This window comes from Saimiri boliviensis, chromosome 6, assembly GCF_048565385.1.
Source record: "Saimiri boliviensis isolate mSaiBol1 chromosome 6, mSaiBol1.pri, whole genome shotgun sequence".
In the NCBI taxonomy this organism is placed as follows: Eukaryota; Metazoa; Chordata; class Mammalia; order Primates; family Cebidae; genus Saimiri; species Saimiri boliviensis.
In genome coordinates, this window is record NC_133454.1 from 41,858,580 (window position 1) to 41,883,984 (window position 25,405).

The following is a 25,405-nucleotide window of genomic DNA, read 5'->3' on the forward strand; positions in this document are numbered from 1 at the left end:
TCAGTGATTAAAACAATATTTATTTTAAACATACTCTATTAATATATATGCTTAAATTAACAATTCAGTAAATCCACATATAGGTAAGTTACTCACTGTGTTATGGTCTTTCTCAAATAATTTGTTTTCAAAGCCACACACATAAACAAAAGCTCCACTGAATTTTCCATTTTTTTAAATACACAAAATGCAGAACCAACTATTCATGTGCTTAGATAAGAAGGCCACCAATTTTACAGAAAACTCTTTATGCACCTGTCATCTAATCAGAAACAGTCCTTGATTTTTAAATTGCATGAAAATGTACTCTAATATTTCATTCCATTTTGAAAAATACATTTTGAACTTATGGTTGCATAAATTTATATGGTAAAATAACAAACTCTTCATTTAGGTATATTTCTACTTAGAGACACAGTTTTAAAGAATATGCACATTTGGGAAAGGTTAACATTTACAACTGAGTGTAGAAAACTACATTTGGTTCAAGAGAAATACAATATACACATTACCTGAGATGTAAAGCAGGGGTCTTAAAATTTTAAATGCCTTTATCTTTTAAACTGATTAACGAAACATACACTCTTAGAAGGCAGAATCACCTACCTAAGAACAATGACAATACTTTTTCATTGTTTTGGGTAAACATCAAACATCTACACAGATGCAGGTTGTGAATACTACTATCAGTACCAAAAGCCTAGCCTTTTTTTTTTTTTTTAAAGTTAGGAAGTAATTCACTAAGATAATTTACTTGAGTAGCAAACCAACACGATGCTTTATAGTTGGTATACATCAACACAGAAAATTGATTTGGTACTAATTTAAATCCTGAAATGTTTTATGTAGCTCAATTTGGACAAAGTTTAAGAACTGCTATTATAATGAACCACTCAATTAGAGGTCAATTTTCCATATCCTGAATTAGGCTGGAATCTAGCAATGATATATAAAAAGTATTTTAGTACTACCATCCCAGAATCCAGAAATTTCCCCTTGAGGATTACATGTAAACATAAACTCAGGCCAGTTGTAACTTAGAACTACTAATCAAATCCAGAATGTTAATTTACTAAGATTGAACCAGAATATGAGAGAGACTGCTAGAAACTGAAACCAACTGATACTGAAAACTAATAGAATCAGCATTTTCAAAAAGCATTTAAGTAACTGCTAATGGCATTATAAGATGGTACATTATGCTTTTAATGAAAAAATGAGTCATTAAAAAAAGTTGGACTATGTTTAGTATACAGTTTATAAAGCTGGGAAAATATATTTCTGAACTTAAAAAGGGTAAAAAAAGGTACCTGAAACAAGTTAACCAATCATCACAAATGATAGCAATTCAACAACTCTTATACCCACAGTAACAAATTTTTCACCCCTAATTTATTTTTTTGCTTCATATAAGATACAGTATAAGTAATTCATTTTTACTCTTTCAAGAGATTTCTCCCATTTAAATAGTACAAATCTTTTATGGACAGAGGACTTTAAAAATCAAAGTGTCAAAGTCCATGATTTGTAGTTTCACGAGAAAATACTAAGTATTTTGGATTCTCCAAGGTTATATTCAATATAATTTTTGGTAAAATGTATTTGTATTTTAAGTTTTTGGAAACAGTTTATTCATATATAGTGTGCATACATAGTAACTGAAAGCAGGAACATTTTGTTTCATTAAGAGGTATAGACCTTTTTACCTATCATTTTGGTTAACAAATTTACTTTAGGTTATTACAACTGGAATTGTTTTAGAATGTTCAAGCACATAGATTGGGAAACCATGGGTCTCTGTATTTATTAAACTGAATCACCTGGCAGTAAAATTCTGTTAAGGCTCTCGGCATTGGTGAAACTTCTTCCCACTCAGACCTGTTGCTGTGGTAGACCTGCACTTCATCTGTGATTTCATCTGGTGCATAATCACCACCTAATATATAAATTTTATCTTCAATTCCAATTGCACCCGCATTAAAGCCTGCACACTCAAAAGATCCTTCACCTTTCCAAACACAAGTGTCTGGACAAAAACTATAAACCTTATAGGTGGAAAGGTCACATATATACAGTGTACAGTTTACTGGGACAGCTTTAATTAATGTTGCATGAAAAAATTGCCCAAACTCTGCTACTAGTTCAGACCACTGATCAGTTGTAGCATTGTATTTAAAAAAGCAATCAAGCGATGGGTTAAAAGCATCTGTAATCTCTACTTCTGATCCAAGAACATAAATTACATTTTGGCATGCACTTGCTTCTGGATAGTATATGCCTCTGGGTAATGGGCTAACAGATGTCCATTCTTTGGAAAGAGGATTGTAAGATTCAACATCTAAGAGACTTTTAATGTCCCGGGATCCTTTAGTTTTTCCACCTATAACATATAATCTATCGAGAGCCATAACTGATGTATGCATGGTTCTTGGTGTTTTCATAGTTGATACCAAGAAGAAATCATTTTTAACTGGACAGTAGCACCAGGTTTGATCAGTGGCATCATGATATGACTCACCAATATGTAGTCGAACCGTTCTACAACATTTCCCTTTGCAACCACCTGTCAAGAATATTTTCTCTCCGTAACTAGAAAGACTAGATCCTGGCAAATCAATCAGGTGTGATTGCGGCAGTATTTTCCATGAATCAGTTTTAATATTGTAGCAAAATGTATATTGATTTTCTCCGTTTTCCTCAGTTTTGTGGATGAATATGTATTTTTCAGTTGTGGATGGTCGAGCATCAGGGAAGAGTCCACCAGAACCTTGCACACACTTAATTGCATCCATGATTATGTCAAAACAGTTTGTGCTTTTGAGTAAACTCTCTTCGTTGAACAGACAGTCCTGAAGTGTCTCCTCAGATAACTGATGTAATCTTACTTTTTTAATCAAATGAGGCAGATACTTTTGCCTTGATTCTAAGTTATGTTTAGTCCAACTAAGGACAACTTTCAGTACCATTTCTTCTTCAGGAACATTTAATTCATCTGATTCCAGACATTTTTGTAGTACTCCAAAATTCATCTCTAAGAAATCACTGGATTTAAATAGTAAAGAAAAGTGATGTTGTACAAAGTGTAATGCATGATCAAACAAACTGGTGGAGCCATAGCTATCTGATATAGATAATAACTGTAAACAATTGACAAGATTAATACTTTTTATTAAAAAGTCACTGCAAGCTTTGGATAGGAAGGAAACTTGAAGAAATGATGACAACTGGAAGAACATTTCCACGTTATCATCTGTTATTTTTGTTTTTCCTGTATAGGCATAATCGAGAAATGCTTTTACTGCTTTGGAGGACAAATTAGTAATGGTAACACTTCCATCATCTCTTTCTTTCATGTTTACTTCAAACATAGCCCTGCAAAAATAAAGAACACAGAAAAACAATTTTATTCCATAATTATTTTCAATATTACCTTAAAGAGTTTTCCTTTACTCTTGACTTAAAATATATTTATAAAATCATATTTTAATTGCATCCTAATTATTTTAATATCTAGAATTATATACCATATTTTTTATCTGCCAACAAACATATTATAAAAGGCCTATAGTACACAATATGTACATTATAGCTGAGCTATAGCAACTAATAAAAAGTACTATAAAAAGATTCAAATTTTGTATACTAATTTGTTCGTATATATTATTAACACTTTCAGGGCAAAATCTTGCTGATGGCCAAATTTCTTTATTTATGGATTAATCAGTATCAGCTGTGCTGGTGATAACTAAAATTACTTAAAATGTACTTATTTAGGTCTTAGGACTTGAGTCTCTTTCAAATTTATCTTCGATTTCATATTAATGAAAGAGAAAAGAGTACAGTGAGATACCTGATGTTTCCAGTGACTCTATTTGTGTGGGGGAAATTCACCAAATAAGATACATGTCTAAAAAGACATTTTATATAGTTTTTTAGGGAAAAGGGAATGTGATTTCCTAAAACTAAATAATAACAGTTTACCACATCAAGCAAAAAGGTGGAAAAAAAATAACAGTTTGCTAATAGGTACTGAGAGATGGAGATAGGTCCCTAAATCTGAATAATGAGACCAGCTTGAAAGTTCTTCATAGTAAGTTTTTTTTTATCACTACATGGCAAAGCTGACAGAATCTAAGGAACTGGGGATTTCTTTGGCTCAGTTTAGGTAAAAATATAAATTATTTGGAAATGTGTAGACATGGAACAAAATCCATTTTACTATTGGTTCTGGTTTAACAATGATTTGTATTTGTGCCAGTATTGTCCAGGATGCCTTTCTGAGCAGTGTTCCTAGTATTCTAGGGAAAGCCAATTTACTTATTACAGGATACTCCAGAAGCTAATGAAATCTATTTAAAAAGTACAACATCCAACTGAAAAATATGAGACTTGCAAATAAGGAATATCCCTTAGAAAAAGGATGACAAAATGCCTTCGTACAACGCTATTTATCACTTTATAAATATTTACTATCAGCTTCCACATTTTCTTTGAGAAGACACATGTAAGATTATGTTTGTATACTTCATCCTTATTCATCTTAAAGTATTCAGTTGACATCTATCTCCAATTTACCATCTCATACAGTACATATAAAATATGTGTGATTCCTTTTCAGTTTCTTGTCTCCAATGACCTCCTATCTTAATAATTTTATTTTCAAAAAACACTGTAAGAGGGATATTTTCATGTATTGTGTACTTTTCTGACACTTTTTACATTTCCAATATTCTATTAAGTGAGTTTGATCATATTTTGAATTAGTGGCATTATAGGAGAGTATAAATTGTCAAATTTCTATTACATATGTACATATTTTAATGTGAACTGTGTACTCATTTAATAAAGTAGTATATATAATAAAGGATTTGATATTTTTGTTATTTAAACTAGGCAGAAAACTTTAAAAATACATTGGTTTAACAGTAATTTTAAAAACTAAAAGCAGACCTATAAAAAACTAGCAGTAAGCTGAACAAAGAACTATGGGCAAAAATTATGTGTAGATAAATTTACTAAAAAATAACATCAAGAAGAGTGCAAGACTACATATTCAAATGCCTACATAAGAGTATTTTATTAGCATGAAAACATTACAGGGAAATCAAGCTGTGTGTTTATACCAGATTAGTTATATTTTTTTGCTAGGTTTAGAAATAATAATCATTGCAGCTAATATTAACTGAATGTAGTAGGTCTATGCTAATTATTACTCATATATTTTTTCATTTAAGCAATATAGTAACTCTGTGAGTTAAGTCCTAGTTTTATAATACTTTTTTTTTACAAATGAGGAAACTCAGGCCTGAAGGGGTTAAGTAACTTGCCTAATAAAACATATCTAGTAAACGATAGAGCTTGGATTTAGATTTAGGGCATATGTATTAAGAGGCCAACTACTTAACCATTGTACTACACAGCTTCCTGTGATGAAGAGGGGACCTGAAGGCTAAGGGAGCAGAAAAGACTTACATGGAAGAGACGCTAGGTTATAAGAGAGGAGGGAAGACACTGGTGAAAACGAGAGTGGCAGAATATAAGACAGTAGGGGCCCCAGTGAAGTTCAAAGAATAACTTTGATTACCCAAGAGAAGAAGAAAAAAGAACAGATGATATGTAGTCGAATTAGGCAAACAGCTAGTTTAAGACTGTTATAGCCTCCATGGCCCTAGTAAACTGTGCTGTACTACTAAGCCATTGCTCCCAATTTTAAAGCAAGAGTCCCTACAGGTGTTTAGCAGGAAGTATATATCAATAAATGTTTGCTAAATGAAATCTAGCTTGTAAGATTTACTCTGAAAGCAATAAGGGTGAGGTCTAATTAGATGCTGGTAAAAAAATAAGGGTTAAAGTGATGATTCAAAACAGTGTAAATTAACTTGCATATAAAAGATGCATCTTGGTATTTCTATATCTTAAATCTTATTTTTTTAAAATCAAGTTTATTTATTGGAGATTTAAACCCTGCTTAATTTATATTAAAATTGCTTCCACAAACGAACATAATGCAAAATGTTGCAATTAGAAGTTTCTTGTATAACCAGGGAGGATGAAGATCAGGGTTTCATCAAAAGGGGCTTGTCTAATGATCAAGACACCTCCCAGGTGTCTTGCAGAATAAGAAACTGTTGTCATCATAGTGATTACTGCAATGTTAGGACTAGGACATTCTCTTTAGGATGATCTGCATGGGAAACCAAATTATATTCAGAAGGTTGCTTAGAATTAGAACAAGTTGGGTGCTTTAAAGAAATATTTTATAGCTAAGAAGTACTTTTCCCTAATATAAGGGTATCTTTGCCAAGGAGAGGATAAATTTTTAAATCCTCTGAGTCAGAGCCACCTCTCCCCATAATACATGAATACAACATAGGACTGAAATTTACTTTTCTCACAAAGTCATTTTCTTCAAACTTTGCTTCCATTTTTTTCAACCTATCCTGTCTGCTTTTTCTAAAATAATACAATACAGGGATTCCTCCCCAAAAACCTGACCTCATCAAAAAAATTTTTTTTGTCCCAGAATATTTCAAATAATTAATGTTCCAGAGAACTTTGGGAAATGGTGACCTGGCAAGACCTATACTTTAAAGTAAAAGGTAGTTCTAAATTATCTCCTACTAAAAAATTATTAGTTAATCTTGGTTCTAATTAGTTTTTCTTTGTTTTTGTTTTTGTTTTTGTTTTGAGATAAAGTCTCGCTCTGTTGCCCAGGCTGGAGTGCAGTGACACAATCTCAGATCACCTGCAACCTCAGCTGGTTCAAGTGATTCTCGTGCCCTCAGTCTCCCATATAGCTGAGATAACAGGTGCATGCCACTGTGCCTGGTTACTTGCATTTTCAGTAGAGACGGAATTTCACCATATTGGCCAGGCTGGTCTTGAACTCCTGACCTTAGGTGATCCACCCACCTCAGCCTCCCAGGGTGCTGGGATTACAGGTGTGAGCCACTATGCCTGGCCTAGTGTTTTTTTTTGTTGTTGTTGTTTGTTTTTTAAGAATTAGAAGTGACTGTTGCATGTTCCTGTAAGTAGCATAAAACAGAACCTAATTATCCAAATCAGAAAATCTGAGGCATAGACAAGGTAAAGTACCTGAAAAAGTCACTGCATGCTGCTAACACACAACGATGACATGGGATTATTTCATCTTTCATAATTATTTTGAAATCATAAAAGACATTTTGTTCTCTAAAATTCTGTAGTACACTTAAGATTTTTTGTCCATGATCTTCTGATATAAGGAAGTTGTTTTTCTTCTCAGATGGAATTCCATTACAGGTGCTTCGTTGATTGAAAGCATATGAATTATCCATAGCCAATTCCATATGTCCTTAGAACTAGAATTAAAAAAAAAATCACCGATGTAGTAGAAACCTAATGCAAGTTTCAGACTCCAAATTTTGCCCTCTTGATGTCAAATAAACAAAAATGGTCATTAAGATAAATAAAAAGACAGTAAAACTTCTTCTAAACATTTGTTTTCCTGACATTTAATACTAAATTCCTTTTGAATTTTCATAAATGTTGACCTCATTGGAATAAAAAGTATATTTTTCATAAGTGCTAACATTCAAGGCTATATAATTGTGTTAAATAGCAAAATGTACAAGTTGTATAAATAGCTTATGTAGGATTTCACTACATGATTAATATTATTATTATACATAAGACATGTTATTTCTAACATAGTTATTGAGTATATACCCAACACAATCCCTCACTTTTTCAAGCCATTCTCTTCTGGTAGCAAAGTAGCTGTTAAAATGTGGATCTTGCAGCATAAACTATATGGCTTCTAAGGTTAGACTTTTACAAGATAATTGGTTGAAAAAGATCAGATTAATTTATTATGGCTTTAGTAAAGAAGAAAAAGGCAAGCACTTTTCCAAGCTGGCCTATGTCAAAGTAGGAAGGAAAACCACATATATCTTAATTAAGAAATATTTTTTTAAACATGAGGTCAGAAATCCAAGATAGGTAAAGATCAGATAATTGTGACTATCTTGAACTGCAAATTCAGCTCTAAACATAAAAGTTGTATCAGCGAAAGCAAGGAAGTGGGAAACAGAAAAGAAGATTGGGAACTTGGGGAGCCAGACGAATAGAAAACCTTGATTCTACATCTGTTCCAGTTATCATCCCAAAACTTAGCGGCTTAAGACAACAATTTATTATCTCTCATGGTCCTGTGGGGTTAGATGATGCTTCTTGCTTGGAAGCTTTCATATAACTACAGGCAGATGGCAGCTGTGGCTGAAGCCATCTGAAGGCCTTACTGGATTACATGTTCAGTATGGTTTCCTCATTCACATTTCTTATGATTCAGCTGGGATCGCTTGAACAGATGGGGCTCTTTCTCCTTTTATTGTTTTTTTTTTCTGAGAACACTTAAATATTTATTCATTCATTTAAAAATAAGAATAAATTTTATATAATTATATTGAATATATCTATTTAATATATGTATTCTATTCACATATATCCATTTTATATTTATATCTATATATATAACTGTACATAACTATAAAAACATATAAATGGATAACTGTAAAATAACTATTTTCCAAAACAAAAAAAAAGGTTTCTTGAGAAGGGTTACACTGTTTATTGCAAATCTCTTTAAGCATCTGGCTTAATAGAAGACAACCAGATTCTCATATCTGCTTCTTTATTCAATCTTTTGTGAAATCACATACCATGTGGCCACACATCTACAACCAACTGATCTTTGACAAACTTGACAAAAACAAACAATGGGGAAAGGATTCTCTATTTAATAAATGGTGTTGGGAAAACTAGCCAGCCATACATAGAAAACTGAAATTGGACCCCTTCCTTACACCTTATACAAAAATTAACTCCAGATGGATTAAAGACTTAAATGTAATACCCAAAACCATAAAAAACCCTAGAAGAAAACCTAGGCAATACCATTCAGGACATAGGCATGGGCAAAGACTTCATGACCAAAATACCAAAAGCAATTGCAACAAAAGCCAAAATTGACAAATGGGATCTAATTAAAGAGCTTCTGCAGAGCAAAAGAAACTATGATCAGAGTGAACAGGCAACCTATAGAATGGGAGAAAATTTTTGTAATCTACCCATCTGACAAAGGTCTAACATCCAGAATCTACAAGGAACTTAAACAAATTTGCAAGAAAAAAATAAACAGCCCCACCAAAAGTGGGCAAAAGATATGAACAGACACTTCTCAAAAGACGACATTTATCTGTTCAACAAACATGAAGAAAAGCTCATTCTCACTGATCTTAACACACCCTCTCCAAATGGCTAGCTGGAGCTTCTTCATAGAATGACAGTCTCAGAGTGGCTCGGCTTCTTGAATAAAGCTTGGTTCTCCCTGAGTGGGTATTCCAAGAGGCTGACAGTACTGTTTCAGCACAAATCCAAAGGCCTGAGAACCACCACAGCTAAGTTTCAGTCCAAAAGCTGGCAGGCCCAAGTAGAGTCAGTTTTTAAATTTGAGTCCAATAGCAGGAAAAGACTGATGAATGTCCCAACTCAAACAGGCAGGAGAAATTTCCTATTACTCAAGTCTTTTATTCTATTCAATTCTTCATTTGATTGGATAAGGCCCACCACACAGGAAAATCTGCTTTACTTGGGCTCCTGATTCAAATGTTAATCTCATCCAGAAATATCCTCACAGACATATTTAGAATATCTGACCAAATGTCTGGGCACCAGAGGGCCCAGTCAAGATTATATGTGAAATTAAGTATCATAACAGTTCAAATGTTGACTTAACAATGTTGATGACATATGACCTAGGATAGAAAAAGAGTATTCCAAATTAGAGTGAGGCATAAAGACAATTATATATGGCTAATGTCCCAGGACTAACTCTTCACCTCACAAGACATCTTCATAAGTCACTTGTAAGACTTTTTTAAAACTTATACATGTTTTCTCTTCTTTTCTAATATTTATAAAATACACAGATGTGAAATTGTGTATTTATATATTTCCTTGTATAAAATTTTGTGTTTGCTTGCATAAAAATCATATATCTTCCCAAGAGTATGATATAATATTGTTAAATAAGGTGGCCATTAGCTTGAGGTTATTTCTGTAACCAGCCCTCTCATATAGGAGAACAGAAACTTAACTTGGAAACATTTATTGTAACTGACTTAAAAACCAAAAACCAAAAACAAGCCTTAGCCAATCACAAACAGCCAACCAGCCTATTGGTTACAAATAGGGAACTTCCATCAGTCAATATCCAAATAAGGCAAATGCCTAGCTGTAGTCAATCAGGTAACTTCACAACTTTGTTTACATGTTCAATCTATAAAAGCTTGCTGGTTACACTGCTGAAGTGGAGCTCTCTGAACCTCTTTCAGTTTTGAATGCTACCTGATTCATGAATTGTTCTTTGCTCAAATTCTGTTAAATTTTATGTATCTAAAGCTTTTCTTTTAACAATGAGAAATGAAAGAAAAAGTAGGTAATCAGAATCAGTTCCAATGGTGGTTCACATTTACTTGTGTCATATTTGAGGCAAATAACTTCTAATATTTTATTATTTTCAATATCTGTAAAATGAGGATAAACTAAATCTATCTAGTTGTTTTGCTGAGAATATTAAAAAACATAATTTAGCATATACTATGTGTGAAATAAGTGGAAGTTAAGGCTTATTTTCTAAGAAATTTAACAGAAAAGCAAATCATTTAAATGACATTAATCAAGAAGTTTACACTTATAAAATAGTGGGGGAAGGGACAAGAGAAGAAGCTCTCTAATAATTCCTAGGGCATAAGAGCAAAGTTGAACACAAGAGCTATCATTGCAAAGTCTAGTTTTATCTGGAGTGTCAGAATCAAGGGAAATAATAAAGAGAATTGGTGGGAGACTTGAGGCAGCCTCCCTAACTTCATGACGATGAAAATATATGTTTAAAAGGAATAGCCAGGGGCTGGGTACAGTGACTCATGCCTGTAATCCCAGCACTTTGGAAGACTGAGGCGGGCAGATCAACTGAGGTTAGGAGTTCAAGACCAGCCATGGTTCAAGACCAACATGGTGAAACCCAGTCTCTCTGAAAATACAAAAATTAGCTGGGCATGATGGCAGGTGCCTGTAATCCCAGCTACTCTGGAGGCTGAGGTGGGATAATCACTTGAGGCCGGGAGATGGAGGTTGCAGTGGGTCAAGATCATGCCACTGTACTCCAGCCTTGGTGACAGAGTAAGAGGTTGTTTCAAAATAAATAAATAAATAAATAAATAAATAAAAATAAAAGGAATAGCCATGAAGTATTTATACTATGCAAAAGGGCATGCAAAGCAGGTAAACAGACAATATGACTGAGAACAGTCTATACTAATTTGATAGATATATGTTAATGCTGTGCAGAAGATCCAAGTGTCCTCTCAGTGTCACAATGTAGCCAAGATGTTACTCCTGGTCTCATTCTCCAGTCTAGTGATGAGGTAGGGCATCAATAACCTAAAACAGTAATGTAGGGCATCTTTATGACCTGTCTAAAATAATTACAGAAGTGGTTGGCTCAGTCCAGATCACCTAGATGCCCCTTGGAATTGCTCTATATTTTTATCCACTAAAAGATATGTATTTAAATACCTCTAGGTATTAGAGGAAGTTAGATGCTGAGGATCAAAAGATAAATTAACTCCTATAACTTTAGATTGCTCTGGATTTCTAAAAGTTCTCTCAAAGATTAGCATAATAGATGTTGGCAGGGATATTTGATCAACATGGAACATTCTAAAACAGTAATTAACTACCCCGACCTCCAGGCTATCCAGCAGGGGAGACATGGAGAAAAGGATGTGGGTAGATACTGAATACCTGTTTCACAATGTTTTTGTTCTATACGCAATCAATACGTATGCATATTATTTATGGAGCACTTGCTACAAACCCGGTGCTGGTCTAGATGGATTGAAAGTATATTGGGAAATAGAATTTGTGAATGACACAAAGTGAGCAAGGTATATTGCAGAGGAAGAATTCACAAAGAACAGTGAGAGAAATGCAGGAAAACCAGGAGAAGTAGTAGAAACTAAGGGAAGAGAGTTTCGAATATGAAGTTGTCACCTATATCGTGAAAAGGAGACAGAAAAAAGTCACTAATGATTTAGGGGTGGAGTGAGGAGAGAACAGATTACAGTGGAGTTAAGTGGAAATAATGGGCACAATTTATGTACTTTTTTAAAAAAAAAGTTCATCAAAGCCCGGCGCAGTGGCTCATGCCTGTAATCCCAGCACTTTGGGAGGCCGAGGCAGGTGGATCACCTGAGGTAAGAAATTCCAGACCACCCTGGCCAACATGGCGAAACCCTCTCTCTACTAAAAATACAAAAATTAGCCGGGCGCGGTGGCTCACGCCTGTAATCCCAGCACTTTGGGAGGCCGAGGCGGGTGGATCACGAGGTCGAGAGATCGAGACCATCCTGGTCAACATGGTGAAACCCTGTCTCTACCAAAAATACAAAAAAATTAGCTGGGCGTGGTGGCGCGTGCCTGTAATCCCAGCTACTCAGGAGGCTGAGGCAGGAGAATTGCCTGAACCCGGGAGGCGGAGGTTGCGGTGAGCCGAGATCGCGCCATTGCACTCCAGCCTGGGTAAAAAGAGCGAAACTCCGTCTCAAAAAAAAAAAAAAAAAAAAAAAAAAAATACAAAAATTAGCCAGGCATGGTGGTGGGCACCTGTAATCCCAGCTACTTGGGAGGCTGAGGCAGGAGAATCACTTGAACCCAGGAGACAGAGGTTGCAGTGAGTTGAGATCGCACCACTGAACTCCAGCATGGGCAACAGAGCAAGACTCTGTCTCAAAAAACAAAAATGTTCATCAAAGTAGAGGCCAGAGGAGCATGTAGATACCAGGAAATTTTGTTTTGTTTTGTTTTGTTATAGATGGGAGAAACTTGAGCATGTTAATACACTGAAAATAAAGGGCATGTATAGAGGAAAATGTTGACAATGATCACAACAATCTAAATTCAATATCTACATCCACCTCACACAGCAAAAGTTATTGGACCTTTAAACCAGTAAATTGGAGAACAATACAGGAAAACTTCTATTTTTCTTGACAAGTAAACATTGATAGGCAAATAAGTGGTTAGAAACTGAATTTTTACAGTTGTTTAGTGATGTAATGAGAAAGAAGGTATCAGGATTTATCATAAATAATTTATACAATTATTTCATCCACACTGATAATAATCCTTTAAGATTGGTATTAATAGATTACTTTTTCACACAGCAAATTGAGGCTCAGAGATTAAATAACATGCCTAAAAACATAAAACTAGTAGAAACATGCTTGTTCCACTAAACGTCCATGTTCTTTCCAAAACAAGTCATTCTGACCCTGGAGTTTAATATTAAATAAAAGCCCAGAAAGCAATTTTAGTGCTCCTTAGATACAACCATAAATGTACTTGTCAAAAGTTACCACAGCAATTTAAGATCATTATTAGTAAGAATGACATACATGATAATAATAGCTAATATTTGCTGAGCCAGTAAGCTGTGCCAGGCACTGGCCTACAGCATTCACATAGTATTTAATTTGATTCTTATAAATATAACCCCTATTTAAAAAAAAAAAAAAAAAAAAAAAAAAGACTGTGCTTCCAGTAAGGTTTAGATATACCTTTCTCTGTTTCTCCTGCTAAGTACAAAACAAACAAACAAACAAACCCTGGAGGTACATATACATATAAATAAACATATATTGAAGACAAATGAAGACGATGAAAAGGGAAAGGTGAAATCAAACTGACTAGTGACCTGAGGAACAACACAGTGGTGAGTTCCCTCAGTTTTTCTTTTGCCTAATATCTTCCAGATTCGACAAAAGCTGCAACCGGATACACCAACAGGCACACACATAAGCAGCCCCCAAACTGCCCTCTTTTAAGTCACAGAACCAGGAAAGAAGCAACCTAACAAGATAAAAAAGTTTTAAGAAAATAACCACTCTACCACAGCAGAAGACCACACAAAAAAAATTCTGGCTCTATACCCACTTAAGCCTGCAAAGGTACAATGGAGAGCCTAGAATTTCACCAAGGATAGGCTATAATGAGGCGCGTCTACCTTTCTCCTCCTATCCCCCAACTAGAATCATATCAGAGAAGGCTAAATAATCACCAAAACATCTGTGCAGGCCAGGTGCAGTAGCTCACTCCTGTAATCACAGCACTTTGGAGGCCGAGGCAGGCAGATCACCTGAGGTCAGGACTTCTAGACCAGCCTGGCCAACATGGTGAAACCCCGTCTCTACTAAAAATACAAAAATTAGCCGGGTGTGTTGGTGGGCACCTGTAGCCCTAGCTACTCGAGAGGCTGAGGTAGGAGAATTGCTTGAACCCGGGAGGCAGAGGTTGCAGTGAGCCGAGATTGTGCCACTGCACTCCAACCTGGGCAACAAGAGTAAAACTTCATCTCAGAAAACAATAATAATGATAATAATCTATGCAAGAGATAACATTCATAAGTCACTAATAGCTAAATTGAAATGAAATTCTAAAAAAGTTCAAGTAAACCACAGGAAGACAGAAAAAAAAAAAAAAAAAAACCCTGAGAAATAAAAACAGAGTAAATAGAAAAGAGAAAATAAATGGCAGACTTCAATACTGACATAACAATAATTGCACTAAATGTAAGCAGTCGACATACACCAATTAAAAGACAGATTACCAGAGTAGATTAAAAAGTGACCCACCTTTATGCTTCCTAAAATTAAAATCACTTCAAATATAATATATAGGTTGAAAGTAAAAGAATAGGAAAAGATATACCATGCAAACCACTAATTAAAATAAAGCAGGTATGGCAATATAATTACAAGATAAAGTAGACCTGAGCAAGGGAAAGGGATAGTATGTAATGTCCACCCACCACGAAGAAGACTAGCAATCAAAAATATATATGCACCAAATGATAGAGCTGTAAAATATGTGAAGCAAAAACTGGTAAAACTGAAAAAAAAGACAAATCCACTATTATAGCTGGAGACTTCAACACTCTTCTCTCTAAAATTAATAGAACTAAACAAGAAAGATAGAGAACTCAACAATTATAGAAAACTCCACCTAACAACAGCAGAATACATATTCCTTCCCAGTGCTCATGGAGCATATATCTAGATAAATCATATCCTGTCCCACAAAAACAAACTTCAAATTATTTAAACGAATTGAAATTACACAGATTATATCCTTTCACCACAATGAAATCAAACTAGAAATCAGTAACAAAAATATAACATAAACATCTCCAAGCACTTGGAAACAGAATAACACACTTCTAAATAATCCATGGGTCAAAGAGAAAGTTTCAAGTATAATTTTAAAAATATATTAAACTGAATAAAAACTAAAATACAATATATCAAAATGTGTGAGATGTAACTAAAATAGTGCTGAGAGGAAAATTTATAGCATTAAGTGCTTACATTACTACAACTCACCCAATATGAAATATATAATTTGAACAGCCCTGTAACCATTAAGGAAATTAAATTTACCAAAAGTTTAAGGAAGAATTAATACCAGTTCTGTACAACTACAAGAAAACAGAAGAAAAGGGAAGATTCCCAATTAATTTTATAAAGTGAATATTATTGTGATACTCCAAAGACAGTACCCCAAACAAACAAAAACTGAAACCCCATACTATAGACCAATAGATGTAAAAATTGTTTTAAAAATATTAGCAAAAAAATTCAGTAATATATATAAAAGGAATTACAGGCTATGGCCGAGTAAGTTTATCCAAGGATGTAAGGCTGGTTAAATATTTGAATACCATCTAACGTAATTTACCTTATTAGGCAGCTAAAAAAGAAAAATTACAAGATGCAGAAAAGCATTTGAAAAAATACAACACCCAGTTATGGGAAAAACTCTTAGCAAAAGAGAATTTTCTCAATTTGATAGAGAAAATCTACAAAAAAACTATAAGAAACATTATGGAATGCCTTCCCCCTAAGATGAGGAAAACAGCAAGGATATCCACCCTTACCACTGCTATTCATCATAGTACACACTTACTTAGAAGTGTATTGTTCAGTTTCCAAGTGCATGTAAGCTCTAGCCAGCACACTAAAACAAGAAAATTCAATAAAAGGCATATACATTGGATAGGAAGAAACAAAACTGCCTCTATTTGCAAATTCCAAGATAGTATGTGTAGAAAATCCAAAGGAATCTACCAGAAAAAAATCTCATAGAACTAATAAGCAAGTTTGGCAATGCCACAGGACACAAGAGCATCACATGAAAATCAGTCATATTTCTATATCCCAGCAATACATACATAGAAACAAAAATTAAAACAAGAACAAAAATTAAAAGTACAATAGTTTAAAACAAAAAACTGAAGTAAATACTTAGGTATAAAGCTAACAAAACATGCACAGGATTTGTATGCTGAAAAATATAAAATGCTAACAAAAGAAATCAAAGAAGACTAATAAAATGGAAAGACATGCCATCCCTGCTAATGGGAAAGTCAACATAATAAAGATGTCCCTTTAATTCTCCCTAAACTGATAGAAAGATTTAACACATTTTTTATCAAAGTCCTAGCATGTGGGAATAGGGGATCCGGTGAACTGAAAGAACGTTGCTGAGTTCACCCAACTCTAAGGCAGCAGCAGGAAGGATCCCTCCTGGCCCCATTCCACAAGGACTATCACTTACCCGGATCAGCCTCTATTGCTGTGAGTTGTAGCCCGCAAAGTTGAGGTCTCTCTCTCTTTCTCTCTACCTGTACCTAAGACAGAGGTTCTCACGCTTTAGTGTGCTAGAGATTCCCTCAGTGTCTTCCCAGACCCCTGGCCCTGCCCAGGCAACCAGCAGACTCTCTGGAGCTTGAGAATCAGGCATGTGTGTTGTTGGACAAGAGGAGCAGGAAAGGGAAGAAGACAGAGTTGGTGACTTATGTGGCTCAGAAAGAACCCAGGAATTGGCTGGGTGTGGTGGCTCATGCCTGTAATCTCAGCACTTTGGGAGGCTGAGGTGGGCGGATCACAAAGTCAGAAGTTCAAGACCAGCCTGACCAACATGGAGAAACCCTGTCTCTACAAAAATACACAAAATTAGCTGGGTGTGATGGTGGGCGCCTGCAATCTCAGCTACTCAGGAGGCTGAGCGAGGAGAATCACTTGAACCCAGGAGGCAGAAGTTGCAGTGAGTCAAGATCATGCCACTGCACTCCAGCCAGGGTGACAGAGCAAAACTCCATCTCAAAAAAAAGAACCCAGGAATCTTTTTTGAGGTTGTCGCTGGGATCGTGGTGCAAATGTGGCTAGGGGAGGCCCGACCAGCCCCTGTGGGACCATCTCGCTTGGTGCACAGGACACCTACTGACAGTCACCAGTGCACTAGCATGGAAGAAATCTTCCTGGAGCTCATGGCATGGACCAACCAGCACTTCTCAGAAACTTAAAAAGGCCCAGCCCACTCCCCTTCTCTGAGGGTCCCAGTATATTTTTAAAAGTCAAGACAATTCAAAACAGAGTTTCTAAAACTATGGCATGTTTGTAACATTTTAGTTATTAAATTAGTGCTTTTGATGCATACAAACAACACACACACACACACACACACACACACACACACACACAGAGAGAGAGAGAGAGAGAGAGAGAGAGAGAGAGAGAAACCAAAGTCCTTGCATGATTTTTTGTATATATAGATTACTGTAAAATTTATATGGAATGGTAAAGAAACTGGAATATCTAACGCAACCAAAAATAATAATAATGGGGGAAGCATCAGTCTACCTGATTTCAATACTTACTATAGCTATGATAGTCAATACTGTATAATATTAGTGAAAAGAAAGACACATAGATCAGTGGAACGCAATACACAATTGAGATATAGCCCCATACAATTATAGCCAAGTGACTTTTAACAAAGGTGCAAATGCAATTCAATGGAAGAAAAAGAATCTTTTTAACAAAAAAATGCTGAAGAAAATGAAATCCACAGGAAATAAAAAAATGAACCTTGATCTCTACCTCATACTGTATGTAAAACTTAACTCAAAATGGGTCATAGATTTAAATGTCATATATAAAACTTTTAGAGGAAAATATAGAAGAAAACCTTTGTAACCAGGGTCTCCTTAATGGGCTCTTAGACATCAAAAGCACAACACATAAATGAAAAGAATTAATAGATTGAACTTTATCAAAATTATATTTTTTCCTCTGTGAAAGTCCCTTTAGTTAAGAGGATGAAAAGACAAGCTGTGAGCCAGGAAAAAAAATATTTGCAAACTGAATCTGATAAAGAAATAATCTAGAAAGAAATCTGAAAACTTACCACTAAAAAACCAGTGAATTCAATTTAAAAAATGGGCAAAAGGCACAAAGAGCTGTTTCACCAAAAAGAACATACAGATGGCAAGTAAGTACATGAAAAGATGTTCAACATCATTAGTCATTATGGAAATGTAAATTAAGACTGTAGTGAAATATCCTACCCATCTATCAAAATAGCTTCAATAAAATATAATGACAACACCAAATACGTGAGGGTGTTCAGAGACACTGGATCACCCATATACTGCTGGTGGAAATCGTTTGTCAGTTTCTTAAAAAAAAACTCATCCTACATATACCTTATCACTCAACAATCATGCTGCTGCTCATTAGAAATAAAAACTTACATGTGCACAAAAGCCTGTACATGTTTCATAACAGCTTCATTTGTATAGCCAAAAGCTGAAAGTAACCAAAATGTGGTGCAATAGGTGAATGAGTAAACAAATCCTGGTACATCCATACCATGGGATACTACTCACCATTAAAAAGGGATGAAGTATTGATACACATAATTTAGATAGACTACAGGAATCTACACATGTAAGAAAATGATAAGAAACTACACACACACATTGTACCAATGTCAAATTCCTGGTTTTGATCTTTTACTATACTTATATATGTGCCCATTTGGGGAAACTGGGTTAAGTATACATGGAAACTCTAGCTTTACAACTTCTTGTATAATTATTTTTAAAAAATTAAAAAATAACAAAAGATCAATTCAATTCAGAAATTATTTTGACATTCCAGCCTTCTTCTTGCTCAAAACATAGAAAATGCAAATAAACCCTCATTTTTTCAATGGTATAAAATCATTCCTCTGTGTTTTAAAATAAATAGTAAATAAAACAGTACAAAGGTGACTAAAAGAGATACTTCCAAAAGAATAAAAACTATATTTCTACATAGTGGCATAGGTCCTGAGAATATCAATTTTTAAAACTCCAACCACAAACACTTTTAATTAACTTCTTGTCATGAAAATAATGTATGTAATTTAGATCTTGCGTTGGATTAATTATTGAGCCTCATGGTTCATGAATAAGTGACCACATGAGATAAATACAAAGTTATTTTTATTTCTATAAGTAGTAACAGAAATCAGCTTTATTAGAAAATTTCAAGTATCCTAAAATAATATATAAGCATCATACATAGCTATAACACTTAAAAAAAAAATCTGCCATGTTTATTCTACACAGAATGACAAATCCAAGGAGCTGAAAATTTCCATTTCTTAAATTTCATTTGAGTAAATCCTATTTGTATAGTGTATTTTGCAAATAACAAAGAATATGGCATTCAGAACTAGAGAAATAAGAGTCCTAAATGGTTCATCACTAACTAGTGACTCCTACTTAGGCTCTCTGAAGTTTTGGCTTCCTCATCTGCAACGTGGACATACCTATCACACTGGACTGTTGTGAGACTTAAATGATACAATGTATATTAAGTTAATATTATCAAATTATATATAAATATTGATTAAAATCAATAACATTAACTGTTAAACAATTCTTAATTCTTGGCAAAAATTTACAAGGCAATTATTTTTCTTCAAATAATCTTCAAATTCAATTATGCTATTTCACTGATTTTAAGACACAAACTTTTTCGCACTTATCTGCACCTGACAGGCATCTTATAATCACTCTGGTTGGGTAGTAGTCATGATATATTTGTCATTACGTGTGTATTAAATGTGAAATATGGATATCAGCATCTTGGAAGAAAACCCTGGAGATAATAATGGACATTGGTTTAAGAAATGATGTATCACTAATGCTCTAAACAGAGAATGATACTATAGAAACAAAACATAGACATGGAGACTCTGAGTTGAAAATCAGTAAGACACTTTGAATGTTAAGTAGTTTTAGGAGTGCCTCAGGCAATTAATTTTGCTTATGTTCTTTGTATGTAGGTGCAAGGATATTACATGGTTTTTTGAAAGGGAGCTCTTTGTGTGAGTAGAAAAAATTCTTAGTGATAAAGAGTTGTGCCATCGTTGGCATTTTTTTCTTAGTAGTATATAAAATAATAGTGTACTTTATAAGATTGCATCCTAGCTTCAATGAAACACCTTCCTGCCCAAAACACTGATTCAATTTTAAAAATGATTCTCTTATTTTTTTAAAGTCTTCCATTAAAATTTGATTTAAATAATTGAATCAATAAAGGTACAAGAGTCAAGCCTAAGAACGAAGCCTTTGATAAAAAGTAATGACAAAAATCAAATGCTACTTGATAAAAGTAGAACATTAAAGCTGTGCTCTACCTGATCTGGGCTTTAATTTCATTGGGTCCTACAGTGATCTTAGTTTGGTCACTGATGTTTCAATATGTGGCATGATTTCTGGCCTGTTCTAGTAAATATTTATTATAAATGCTAACTATATGACAAGCACTGAATTCGGCACTAGAGATAGCAAAGAGAATAAAACACAGACATGGTCCTGCTTTTTTGTTGTTCAGTATCCAGTGAAGAAGACATAATAAATAAGGTACTATAAGTTTTTATAAATACTGTGAAGACATAAGTAGGAAGTGGAAATAAAAATGAACAATGGGGCATTCAATTTCAGATAGTAACAAAAGGGTTAACAGTGAACACTTATATAGTGTTTATTATGTGCCATGTTTTGTACTATGTTTTTTGTTTTGGTTTTTTGAGAGAGAGTCTTGCTGTCACCCAGGATAGAGTACAGTGGCAGGATCACAGCTCACTGAAGCCTCAACCTCCTGGTTCAAGCAATCCTCCCACTTCAGCCTTCTGAGTAGCTGGGATTACAGGTGTGCGTTAGCATACTCAGCTAATTTTTTTTTTTTTAAGAGATAGGCTCTCACTATATTACCCAGGTTGGGCTCAAACTCCTGGCCTTAGGTGATGCTTGCGCCTCAGCTTCCCAAACTGCTGTGACAATAGGCATGAGCCACCGCACCTGGCCCATGCTATATGTTTTACACATACTCTTTTAATCTTGAAAAAAACTAAAAAAAGCAGATACTTATCTTCACTTTAAGAGAGAGAAAATGGGCTTTGATAATTTAAGTAGTTTGGTTAAGATCATATAGCAAGTAAGTGGGGAGGTTGGTATGTGAATTCAGTCTGGGTTGAGAGCCCTTGCTTTCATCCACTACACTATTAGGGAAAGCCTTTCTGAAGTGTCATTTGAGAACTGAATCATAAGAAGGTAGGGGGATAGTGAGAGAAATCACATATAAAGCCCTACAGGGGGAAAGGAGTACTTCAGTTTTAGGAAATTAAAGGCAGCCAATGTGGCTGGAGTAGTTAATGAAAGCAAGAGGGTCAGGAGATAGGGCTGCAGAAAGCAGTTGCTGCCTCAGGCAGAATCCTATGAGTCACAAGAACTGGGATTTTATTCCAAGTGAAATAGGAACAACTGATCACTTTAAACTGGACAATGACATCATTTAAAAAAATATTTTTGTAGCTAATGTATCAAGAATGAATTGAAAGAAGGTATGAGGAGTCCAAGTCATTCATTTATTCAACAAATATTACATAGTTTGTGGAGTAACAAATACTGTGGCAGACACTATTCTAGATACTAGAAATGCAGCTAAAAACAACATAGACAAGGTTCTCTACTCTGGAGTCCACTTTAGAATGGTGAACACACACACAGACACACACACACACACACACACACACACACACACACACCCCTCCCTTCTCCTACATTAACGATTTCTCCACACTTCTGGACATTTTCCATCAGCATGCCACTTCTACTATCTTTCATCTTTAAACAAACATCAGACAAAAATCTACCATCTGACTTTTTATTCCCCTCTAGCTACCATCCTATTTTTCTACTTCCTAAATCCAGAAAAACTTCGAAGAACACTCTGTCGTAGCATCACCTCCAGTTATTGTCTCAACCCACTACAATAAAATTTCTTTCTTTTACTCCATTAAAACTGCCCTTGTCAATGTCATCACAGTACCATCTTGAAGCTAAATTCTCACTTCTCTCTCCTCATTTTATTTCACCTCTTAGGAATATTCACACTGTTAACGAGTCCTTCTTGAAACACTCATCTTTTAGTTTTTGTGCCACAACATTCTTCAGGTTTCTTACCTTGCTGGCCTCTCCTGCTCAGTCTAATTAGAGGGCAATATAGCATAAAGATTAAGGGCATGGATTTCTAGATTTAGCTCTGAAAGCAGGTTGTGCAATGGCATGGAAGACAGACATTGGAAGAGAGTGCTCCCCTTTCTCAGGCAGGCTAGAAAAATGATTAGCATTTCAGATGAAAAGTGATGGTGGGTTATACCAGAGTGTTAACAGTGGAAATAAAGAGAAATAAATGGATTTAGCTGTATTTTAGAAGTTGAGCCAAAAACATTTGGTGACGGATTGGATATAGGGAGTCAAAGAAAAGGACTGTCATACTTTTTTCATTGAGAAACTGGTAGAATTAGGGAGCTACTCAAAGAAGTCTTGCGGGGGGGAAAGATTTGAGGTACAATAAAGTTTGTGACCCAATAAAAAGTTAGTGAATATATCTAAAAAACACGTAGACTTAGAGATGATCTCATCCAATGCCTTTCCATTGAAATTAATACCTGGAAAAGGTTACATCATGCATAGGATCCTCTGTAACCAAAGTCACACAGACAATTGGTAGTAGAGCTGGAAACAGAATACGAGTCTCCCAGAATCCTGCTAAGAAGCCACAGATCAGCAGCATCAAGCAAGACAATCATTACAGACTGAGTGAGCCTCTATTACTTTAGTCCTCTTCTTCCCCTGACCAATACAATAAAAAATATTTTAATAACATTGTTGGGTTCATTTAACATAGTTAAGCAAGTTATGAACTGCATATTTATATTTCTTTAACAAAAGTGAGTGAGGGAAGTAAAGGCAGATGGGATATAAAAAGCAGTGTTACCCTTGACAGTAATTGTGGAGGCATTAATAATATTTATTCATGTATCCTATTTGTAAAAGTTTACTTGAGCAGGAATGTACTCAAGTACTATCCATTCCTGCTCAAGTACTATCCATTCTATTCTGCAAGATACTGCACATGCAAATAATTCAGGACAGTAAAAGAGATGTCATAAGGCAATACTAGATTAACTGCCAAATGAATTATATAAACAATACTGTTGAGAAAAGGTACTGTGAAGGAGGCCCTAAGAGAAGGTTTAAGCTAAGCTCTAGAGGATGACACATAAGATTTTTAAAAGTACACAGGGAAGGGGATTAAACAAACCTATAAAATATATTCACTAGGATGCTAGGTTTGGGGCTGAGGTTTGGGAGTGGGGAGAGTGAGCTATTTTAGACTGGGTGAACACAGATACGCTGTTTGGTAGGATATTTGGGGCTGAATGATACAGAGGAAACAAGGAATGTGATAATGGGAGAAGGGGAGAATATTCTAGATAGAACAAGTACAGATAATCCCTACATTACTGTCTGTGTATTAGACTCCATAGATTTGACACACAGAGATCTTGTTTGATGGGAAAATAATGGGATATGAATTCCTAAACTTGAATTTAAACAAATTCTCTTTCTGAGCTCAGTGTCTCTGTCAGTAGTAAGTGCTGCACATAACATGTGAGATAACGTACACAGAAGTGTTTTGGAAGCAGAAATGTATAATGTACCAAAGTTATAAAAATCAATTTAAAATGCAAGAAGGAAAAGTTATATGATTCTTAAAAATAAAGAAGTGAGTTATGATCACTGATGACATGGGTATTAGTATTACCTTATGCATCTTTACACTGTCTCTTGTACTTTTTATGCATATGATTTATTTGCCTTACCAGATTGTAAGCTCCCTGCAGCTGGTAAGCAGATTTTCAATATGGTAGGTGACACAGGCTTTTGTTTAGCTAAGATGATATATTAAGCCAATAGTTCATTTTACTGTCCTTTAGGGATATGAATTTCTGTGTGTGTGCGCGCGCAGAATCCCATCTACTTTCGAGGGATTCAAGGGGGCTTATGATATCATGAAAAGTTAACGAAAACAAGTATAGATAAAAACAGAATAGAACACATCTTAAAGAGGACAGAGATAATAGGAAGGTAATTGTGTTAATTACTACTGCTGGCCTTTGGCTGGTATTTCCTGGCAGTCAGAGGAAGAAGGAAATCGGCTGAATCCCGCAGTACTGCACTTTAATCGACCTCCAGGTAGTCATTTACAGGCATCTGCAGAGACCTTTTCCCTGGGACAAAACCTGCAGGGCACTTGGATCGCGTGGGCTTTCATATGAGAGTCAATAACAGCCTACACGGAACAACTAAGGAAACAGACATACATCAGTATGACCCTTCATAAAGCCTGAGAAAATAACTGGGCAGAGTTATTTACTTGTTTCTGCTGCTGTTAGAGAAAGGACCTCTGTCATGATGGAAACACTGCTGCCTCAACAATGGAATCCTGTTTTCTTGCTAGGACTCTAGCCCAGGCTTGGCAATAGAAAACAGCACCTGGATCGCTTCATCGCCCCCAAATAAACTGCCAGCTGCTCGCTGGCAACCTCGGATTCAGGCGAGGTCGGTGTTCCGCACTGGGGGCAGTGCCTCTGCTCGGCCTTCTGACGGACGGTTTCAGGTAGGTGGCTGCTAAGGGTCGGGAGCGTACAGTGTGAGGATGGGTCTTAGGCCGATGGGGCTAGGGGGAAGGGAAAGAAGCAACTCAGGGCTGCCGCGTTGCACAACTCCAGGGGGCACCACTGCAGACCCCCCTCCTAGAAGTGGAGACCTCTCGTTCCCTGTACACGAAGGAGCGACAGAAGCAGCTGTCTCTGTGGGTCACAGGGGCCAACCCAGATCCAGGGAATAAGGGCTACCATCCCACTCCTCCCTCAGACCCCGGAGCTCACCCACCTGCAACTGCAGTCTCCGAAGTCTCCACCCCAGTCTCCCAGCCTCCAGAGGACTGGTTGCGATTGGCCTGCACCGCTGTCCCGTTAACTCTTCCGCAAGTGTGAGTGGCGTAACTGTCGGGCTGTCGGCCTTGGTCCCGCCCTTCACTCGTCTCCGAAGCCACGCCTGCGT

The 25,405-nt window shown here is 35.7% G+C and overlaps 1 protein-coding gene across 5 annotated transcripts; it reads right to left on the reverse strand.

Annotated features, from left to right (window-relative positions):
- KBTBD3 (kelch repeat and BTB domain containing 3) lies at positions 1–25,360 on the reverse strand. Of its 5 annotated transcripts, none has more exons than XM_003923754.3 (3): positions 25,235–25,359; positions 7,096–7,340; positions 1–3,372 (listed from the first exon to the last, which is right to left on the reverse strand). In XM_003923754.3, exons 2-3 carry the CDS (start codon positions 7,326–7,328, stop codon positions 1,767–1,769), a joined length of 1,839 nt encoding a protein of 612 aa, XP_003923803.1. In that variant the 5' UTR covers positions 7,329–7,340; positions 25,235–25,359; the 3' UTR covers positions 1–1,766. The 5 variants fall into 5 exon arrangements, with proteins under 5 accessions (XP_003923803.1, XP_074256611.1, XP_010332903.1 ...); XM_074400510.1 differs by lacking the exon at positions 25,235–25,359 and adding an exon at positions 24,717–25,220; XM_010334601.2 differs by lacking the exon at positions 25,235–25,359 and adding an exon at positions 24,445–24,702.
- Between the last annotated feature and the right edge of the window lie 45 nt (positions 25,361–25,405).